At 33.7% G+C, this 9498-nt stretch overlaps 1 protein-coding gene across 1 annotated transcript; it reads right to left on the reverse strand.

Moving 5' to 3' along the window:
• Nucleotides 1-6617: 6617 nt before the first annotated feature.
• LOC139839797 (kirola-like) lies at nt 6618-8870 on the reverse strand. Its single transcript, XM_071829956.1, has 2 exons — nt 8617-8870; nt 6618-7179 (listed from the first exon to the last, which is right to left on the reverse strand). Exons 1-2 carry the CDS (start codon nt 8804-8806, stop codon nt 6914-6916), a joined length of 456 nt encoding a protein of 151 aa, XP_071686057.1. The 5' UTR covers nt 8807-8870; the 3' UTR covers nt 6618-6913.
• Between the last annotated feature and the right edge of the window lie 628 nt (nt 8871-9498).

Genomic DNA, 9498 nt, shown 5'->3' on the forward strand with positions numbered 1-9498 from the left:
CATCCATACTGCCACGGAGCATCTCTATTGCATGACACTTGGCTCTCCATGCTTGATTGTAAGAAATGCTCACCCGAAAACGGTTGCCAACATCATCACGTATATCTTTTGGTTTATAGTCTCGATTTGCAGCTTTGAACGATTCCATCAGAATACTTCCTAGCACCTTTTTGGTTGCATGTTTATTATTTCTCATAATTTGGGTACGTGAGCATGTGTGTACGTCATGCAATTTCTTTACGATGAAGTTGTCAGTGTGGCGTATTTTGTATGCACTACATTTCCACTCACAATTTGGCAACATGCATTTAGCGGTGAATCGAGATTTGTCCGACTTTACAGGCTTAATTTGAAAGTTTTCTTCAAGACATTTTGTGTATAGATGGTTTACAAAATCATCCTTGTTTAAAAAAGTTTGTCGAACTTTAATCAAATCGGATACTCTATAACCGGTTGTTATTTGGCTCGTAGATTCAGTCTATTGGTCATGCTCACTCAATAAAAGTGGCATATTCCAGAATACATCCTTTTTTTCTTCCTCTTCTTCATCTTCATCTTTATCTTCTCTGTCATTTTCTTCCTTCGAAGCACTAGACGCGACAACTGATTCAAAAGGGTGATCCGTTTTTTTAATTTTACATACGTTCTCAACTCCATAGTTGAAGAAATCAAACTCTTCTGTGTTTGGAGGTGGTACTTCAGGTCGTGCTTCTTCCAAATTTTGTGTCTGAAGGTTTGTTTGGGCCTCGTTTGTTGGTAGGTTTTGTTGGACATCGTGTGTTGATAGGTTTTGATGGACATTGTGTATTGGTAGGATTTGCACTGACTGTAAGTTTTCTGGGAGTTGATGCATTGTAACTTTGTCGACAATGTAAATATTAATCGGAGCATTTGATATTGCATGTTGTAGAAAATCACGAAAGTCTTCATAATCATCAGTAATATCAAAAACATGATTATCGACAACATATCTCATTGAAACAAGAGCATTAGGTGGCAAATTAATTTTTCTAAGAACATTTTTTAACAATATTCTTCGAGTAATTGGTTTTTGGGGAGCAACTGGGAGTTTTAATCGTGTTCTAAAACAATCTAGATGCAAATACATAGGTAAGTTATTAATAAATTGAAAAGAACCACCACAACATATATGAATAACAAAGGTTTCATTATCACTAAAACTCATTATTTAAAACAACTAGAGAAAAATGGTGGAAAGTTACCTTAATGACGCTTGAAATTATATGATTTATGTGGAAATGAAGGAAATGAAGTGAAAATGGAGCTGCTAATATGTAGTTTCAGGTATAATAACAAAGAAAGAAATAAAAAGTTATCCGTAATAGTACAAAAATCGTACAAAATCTTATCCACGAAATCATGAAAATCTTATCGGGATAAGACGCAAGACGCAAAGGCGCAAGTCGCAAGACGCAATACGCAAGGACGCAAGTCTGTTTGTTGCGTTTGTCAGTAACGCAAGGTCGCAAGGACGCAAGGTCGCAATGAGTCTTGCGCCTTGCGAGGACAAATTGTCAAACTTTTTTTTTTTTAGGACTGTCAGTCAAATGCTTAAAAAAAAAAAGGACATTTTGGTGATAATCCCATTCTCTCTGTTCTAGCTACATGGAGAGACCAAGAGGGAGACTCATATTAGAATTGTTGAGATCACACACTCTGTACGGGAGCTTTTCACGATTCTTTAAATTAGGTCTATTACTTTGAATATTTTTAGAGTGTGGTGGTGGTGGATAGCGGCTGTCAATAGCCGTCATTTTTTTTACACTCTGTACCGATTTATTATTAGATTATATTATAGATTTTATTTTCGTTTCTTTGAACCTCCTGGAAGCCGACACCAATTGGTGAGATCTAAACATCATCAATTAATCAATTTTGTACTTGTTTAATTTCTTGGGTGATATCTTGCTAGACTTTCATTTATACTTTGCCTACCATTTATTAATTATGTCTATGTCAATGTTAATTCGTTTATATGTTTTGATTTAAGATGTTCATGTATAACGATATAGTACAGTGAAATTTGTTTGTGCAAGTAATTTGTTATTTTTGCTTAAATTATTTGATCATGATTAGCTAAATCCTTTTGTATTTACTTGGGTGATTGAACCATAGTTTTGGATTGCAAATCATAAGGTTTTGATTATCGTTGAGTTACTAATTTTGTGCTTGATCAAAGATCCATTGTTATGTTTATTTGATACTTTAATTTAATCAAATAGATTGTTGAACAATTAATGTGAGTTAATTAGTAAAATATAATCTATGCTTCAACACTATTGTGATCTAGACAACTACATAAGTAATTCTAAGTGATTAGGTTATGCGTGTAGTTGGTGATTAAATGGTATTATAATTTCATAATCGTGTAATCGTATTCGAGTGATCGTTGCGGTTAGGTTTTATGTGAGTAAAACTGGGATGAGTACATTTTTATATAACTTGTTGTGAATTAATTGGTATTTAGGTTAGTGACATAACCTAAGTAATATACTAGTTAAGAAACTGTGATATACGTGAGTTGATTACAACTCATTTGCCAAACGATAGTTAAACTTTTCTTAAAATGCAATCCATGACAAAATATGGAGTCTTTTGAACAAAATATGAAAACTATTGAGCGAAGAAAAAAATCCACTCGAGACTAGTGCGCCCCCTTGCCCTTTTTCAATGGTATCTTCCTCTACGGTTCTTAAAATGCAATCCATGCTAGGGCGAGAAATCCTAAGTGAGTACATTTGTCTCTTATGAGTTTATTATCTTTTATTTCATTTTTAGTTATTATTTAGTTTAATCAACATCAAATCTTTCTTAAAACTCCCCAATCAACTTAGGATAATTATTAGAGTTTCGAGATTCATATAAACTGCTCCATGTGGAACGAACCTTGCTTGAATACTTGCTTGTTGCTATAATGATCGGGTTATTGTTGCCCGAACGTTTGTGTTAATTAGTTAGGTTATTTGATCATTGTTTTTATATTATTATAAGTTGAGAACACGAAACGTCTACACAAATCACGTTACTAATCTATATAACAAATAGCCTATTAAACGTGTAAGGATATCGGTTATCTGTAAATTGCTTACTTTTTAGGTACATGAAATCACATTTAAACCACCAAAGTACGATAAATACATTTAATGATTTAAATAAAATAAAATATAAGAAAAAAGTTATATTTTTAGAGAAAATATAAAGAAAGATGAATATAATTAATGAAATATCACTAGATAAATCATATTAATTTGAGTAATAAATTTATATATTTAGTTATTTCGGGTGGAAGCGGGTTCATTCATGGATGAAAGTTTTCATCCATATCCATATACATATTCATTTCGGTTCATCTATATCCATATCCATTTATATCGTCCATATCCACGAATAATCGGGTGGATCGGGTGTATATCCACTGGATTGGGTATCCATTATTGTCATCCCTATACACCATACCTATTAGAATATGATCATCTCTAGGGGTGCGTTGATTGAAATATTAATTAAATACTTAGGAAAATATACCGCCATTAATATTAAACATTTAATGTAATAAAAATGTGAAAGGATACTGGGAAGAATTATGATAATATATTTATCTATTATATGTTTATATATCTAAGCATTTGAGGTGAAATCGGATTCATCTAAAGATTACAAATTGTCATTCATTTATTCATATCTGATCAAATAAACATTTATTTTCATATCAATATCCAATATTTATTTACTTAAATCATCCATATCCGCTTTCAGCAGATCAGATCAGATGAATATTCATCGAATCGAATATTAATTTGCCATCTATATTTCTGCCAAACTAACCCCCAGGGTCAACCATTAGTTGCAGATCAAAATAAGGTGTCTCAGATTCCTGTTTTTTCTCTCTAAATTTTTTTACACTATTCCGGCAACCAATTTCTCCGGCAACTTTCAATCACATTACTCCCACATCCGACAACAACATTTTCGCCGGCCAGTCTACTGGCTGAAGATGTTTTGATCGGCATGTCGAAGCCAAATGGCTACTCGTGTTCAAAGTCCTGTGATAATCGTAACATCTTTTTTGATCTTCAATTTCCCGGAGTCATGGTCTCGAGTAGATTGCCGGAATGTTTTCGAAAAGTACGGTACTCTTAAAGACGTGTTCTTTCCACGAAAGAGATTGTAGAGCGGTCAACGTTTCGGGTATGTTCGTTTTGACGACATTACTGATGTCGATTCTTTCACAAAAACCCTGAACACCATACAAGTTAACGGGAAGTGGATTCGTGCTTACAAGGCCTTGGAAAGAAATATTGTTCATCGTTCATCGTGTACGGATCATGAGAAAAAACTGAATTTTGAAGGATTTGATGACTTTCCACCAGCTCCTTGGAGCTGTGGGCTGTCTAATCCATCTAAATGGGAAAGGAAAAGCTTTGCTGATTCACTTACAAGTTCTATCAATGTAACCAAGGTGTCTCAGATTCCTGTGAATAATAGTATCGAGTTAAAAATCGGAGGCAGATATATCGAAATTAATCTCCCCGAGTCGGTGAACAATCACAATCTCATCTTTAGTTTTAACAAAGATCGACTAGTTTGGTCATTGGTCGAAGTGAATCAAAACGTTTTTGATGCGGATACTAGAGTTGCTGTAAAAATTATGACAAATCCAGTAAAAATCAGTCCAATTCAGAATCAAACAAAGTTACTAGCGTGGGAGAAAATATTTTATCAAGTGAGGAAGTGAATTTTGGAACCTGTGATGAAGGAAACAAGGATAAACCTTGAGATGGATCAATTAAACCTGAATCTGCAGATGGAACGGATGATATTGAAGAAGGAGAGTTCATCCCGGCCGTCGACTGCTTCGAAAACAAGTCCGAGTCCTATGTGTCTGAGGATTTTCAGGTTGAATATGAGGATTTTCAGGTTACATCTGATAAATTGTCGGTCTATTCCTCACCGGAATTAATCTCAGACGAGGGACCGTCGTTGTGTGAAGTTCAAGGACCGAACGTCGATGTGGCGAATTCCAATGTCTGCTCTACAGGTCTCGAGGGAATTGAATGCACGCGTGATTTGGGAATGGGTATGGATTGCACGCGTGTTTTTTCTGATCCTAAAGTTCCATCGAAAACTCAAAGTGGGCTTGAGATTAATACACCATGTGGGCCAGCCCTATCTAGTAATTCTGAGCTGGACAATTATGCAGCAAATGGGACGGACCTGGTTTTCGATGAACGAGATGTGGGTGACCCTTGTTTAAACAAACGCGAATGTGTTGAATTGCAGGACGTGACTACAGTTGCTCGTTTTCGTGTTAAGGAGAGAAAAATCCTCCCATTGATTAAAAGTCGTTTCATTAAACACGTTTGGGGAAGGAGTAATATGAAGCGTAGACGACGTCGAGAAAATTTTCGTTGTCACGAAAGATATTTTATCGAGAATGTGATGCATGTTTCGGACGAGGACGATGATGATGTTGGTTGTTGCTCATGTTGCTCCTCTTGCGCGCCCTCGGATTCGGATACAGAGTCTCCTTAGTGTCGTCGGGTGTTTTTTAGTGTCTTCGTGCTAATGCCTTTTAGGGTTTCGAGCGAGTTTATTGTAGGTTTGTGTGTGGTCTCGTGTGCGTTTAGGCGGTCGGTGAATTTCTAGCTTCTTGCTAGTGTTTTTCGTGTACTTCTTTTTTTATATTTATAAAATCTTACTTGCCTTAAAAAAAAAAAAAAAATTGCCACATATATTTGTCACGTCATCGACAACTACCCTACCCACCAAAAACCCCTTAAAACTCTATCACCACAACAATCAGGCAAAACCCCTTAAAACTCTATCACCACAACAATCAGGCCTTACGCGTACATATTATTATGTGGCCCCCTAAGAAAAAAAATACTAATGCTACTAGTTAACTTATTGGGGTCAAGAAAGTGACCCTAACCTTTATAATATCCAACACATTATTCATGCATTATTTGTATAATAACTGGGATTCTAGAATATGCGCTACTATTATGTTATTATATTATAGTTACTTCTAATTTTTGAAGAAAAAAATGCAGTGAAAATTTCTCATTCTAACTTTTTAGTACGATTCATCTACTGATTACTCAATGTACTAATAAAATCATGAATTATAATGTTGAGAGGAGATTTGTGAATGGCACTTGTTATTATCTTATCATATTAGGAGTATCATAGAATGAAATAGTAAGAAATTATTTTTGCATACAAAATGCATAGATAGTTAAGAGGAACTCAATTATTAAAATCTGGGTCACATAAAAGAATATTTTATCTAATGGTACGTAGATATATAGCGTAAGACAAGTCTCATTTAAAAGATATGTTCGCTCAAGGAGGGTTGACTCGATCAGTTTTTTTATCAGGAATGAACAATGATCCAATACTTCGTTTTCATTAATTAATAAATATTTAGTTTTTAGTTTTGATAGAGTTTAACTAAAATGAGTTTTTAAAAGAATTTTACACTGGAAATTAATTAATTTTCAAAAGTTAAATACAACTCTCTTATATTATAAAAAGGAAGCACCATGATAAATGATAATTATCATCACGCTACTCCCCCTATTTTTTTTAGGTTAAAGTTACAAATACATTGTCTCATTGTAACTTAATACTTTTGCATCTCTCACGATCAGTCGATCACTCCATTATATCACAGATAGCATATAATACCACTAACTCACTATTACATAACAACAAACACATTTATTATCTTATGAAATACAATTTACATCCAAGATGTAAAGCTTATTCTGTAGTATAACACTAGGACAACAACGTACATCATATGTAAACAACTAATTAGATTGCAAACAAACACCAACAAACCATAGATTCTTATTCTTGGCATACGAGACCGATTTAAGTCGAACTATTATTTGAGGTGATGGGCCTCGATATCTTTAGTGACACTAAGAACGAAATCCATCAAACTGTCTGGATTTGGAACACTCTCATTGAGCTTCTCGTAATGAAAAGTCCACGTAACGACGTTCTCTTCTCCATGTGTGTCAACATGAACAGTTATCAGAAAATTCTTGTAATCCTCCAATATGTCGCCCCCAATTACCTTGAAGCACACCGACTTTTTCGCCTCATCGATTGCCTCGATTTTTTCTTTTGCCACTTTTGCCTTCCCATCTACCGTATCATAGGAATATAAACCGGAAGATGAATAAAGTTTTTCTACTTAGACTATTTGGTAAATGGATTATTTTTAGTAAGATTTTTTTTTAACTAATTTATCCTCTAACCGTATTAACCCTTTCCCTGGCCATTCCGATATATGTTTTTTTTGTAAGGTTTGAATCGTCCTCATGTGTGAGAATATCATATTTGGTTAAACTATAACATGTACGGTTAGGCAATTTCGTCTCTAACTGTTGTGTATTGCCTCATAACGGAGTGATTTGTTGAATCGTTTAACATTCAGCGCGAGCGCGTTTATTTGCATGTAAACTCTAAATGACAAGTGACGATGTCGAATGAAACAAAAATATGTACGTTTAGCCTTTCTGAGTTAAAATTATCTCTTAACCGTTAAACACTTTCAATTTTCTCTTAATATACTTCTTAAATTATACTCTATATATCAAGAGCATTTAAAATTAATACGATAATTTTATACGATATAGAAGTATTCATTCAAAATGATTATCAAACAACTCATTATCTAAACCAAGTTTACCCGTTTAAGTAGGTCTTTTAAAGTATTCATGTTTTGAACCATTCAACGATTAACCGTGAGATTTATCAAACGCACCTTAATTAAGTTACGAGAGGTTCACCTCACCAACCCTTAAAGATGGCCCTTTTATGTCCTCAGGGCTTATATATATATATATATATATATATATATATATATATATATATATAAAGAGTGAGAGAGAGAGAAGCATATTTTTGGAGGGAAGTATATTTTTTTTCATTTTTTTCGAATTTTTTTTTCAGGCATCAAGATCACATGAAAATATGAACATTTAAAAAAGACACTTTGTGATGAATGTTATTATCTTGGCGGTAAAACGCTCGAACAAAAAAATAAAAACATTCAATGCATTGAATATTTGATTCTGAGTTTTTTTTAAGGGGTTAGAAATTAGGGTTTAAAAATTAGGGTTTTGGGTTTAGAAATTAGGGTTTAGATTGAATATTTTAACACGAACAGTTTAAAGTTTAGGGTTTAGGGTGAAAATCCTAAACTCAAAACCCTAAACTCTAAATCGGGCTAAATTCGAAAAAAAAACTTCACACAATATGAAAATAAAACGATGCAAATAAACTCAGTAGCAAAACGTTCAATGCATTAAATGTTTTTATTTTTTTCTTCGAGCGTTTTCCGGTCAAAATAATGACATTCATCACAAAGTGTCTTTTTTAAATGTTCATATTTTCATCTAATATATAATGTTCGTGAACAAAGTTTTTTCAAAAAACGAAAAAAAAAAATTTGCTTCCCCTTTTCCCCCAAAAAAGTGCTTCCCTCTCGATTATAACCTTTTATAGAGATTTAATCAAGAAAATGAAATGACAAAATAAAATAACAAAATAAAATGAAAAAAAAAAACTCTTAGATACCATGAAAAAAGTTCCAGGTGATGATTGATCCAACAGTACCCCATTCATGACCATCGTGCAGATCAACACCTTTTATGTACTCAGGGCTCATATCTGCGATGTGATGTGGCCGATATCGAAATATTTCATGAAACACATCTCCATCTGACTTGATGGTTATTTGCTTAGTTAGGGTTCCAGTTTGAGCCATCAAATTAATATGATCTCTTTGTTTTATGAACTAACTGAAAGACTGCAAGTATATTTGGAGATGGTATGAGCTCTGTGGCTTTATATAATAGTTTGTTCTGCATGCTCAATTATTTCCATATATCTAAATATTAATTAGATAATGTTCATTGTACACCTCACCACCCTAGTGTGCGTATGCGTACATTTAATTTTATCAGAAAATAATAGTATTTTGAGAAAATAATACGGAGTAGTATTTTAAGAAAATAATCTTCACACCGAATACCTAACAACAAACAGCTACCAACATAAATAGTCTTATACGAGTCAGTGGCGGATCTAGGAATATTAGTCACTAGTGTCACTGTTACAAGTTCAAATTTTTTTTACTAGGTGGCTTATATCCAGTGGTGATATAATGACCCGTCCTAATCCATCTGGACGAATACATTACATTTGGTTACATCGCGAGGTACTTGACCTCTATATGATACATTTTACAAACATTGCATTCGTTTTTAATTCCCAATAGATCTATCATTACATCGAAAGTTGACGGCATGCATACCATTTCATAATATATCCTCTATAAATGACTTAATAATATTCTTGATGAACTCAATGACTCATGAATGACTCCAAGTAATATCTCTAAAACGAACAAATGCACAGCGGAAGATTTCTTTCATACCTGAGAATAAACATGCCTTA

This window comes from Rutidosis leptorrhynchoides, chromosome 4 (genome assembly GCF_046630445.1).
Source record: "Rutidosis leptorrhynchoides isolate AG116_Rl617_1_P2 chromosome 4, CSIRO_AGI_Rlap_v1, whole genome shotgun sequence".
Classification (NCBI taxonomy): domain Eukaryota; kingdom Viridiplantae; phylum Streptophyta; class Magnoliopsida; order Asterales; family Asteraceae; genus Rutidosis; species Rutidosis leptorrhynchoides.

Excerpts from the sequence above, each read along its gene's own strand:
- LOC139839797 (XM_071829956.1), bottom strand. The coding sequence starts at position 8,806 with ATGGCTCAAACTGGAACCCTAACTAAGCAAATAACCATCAAGTCAGAT. Across the intron at positions 7,180-8,616 it reads CACCTGGAACTTTTTTCATG|ATGGGAAGGCAAAAGTGGCA; the intron begins GTATCTAAGAGT and ends ATGATACGGTAG.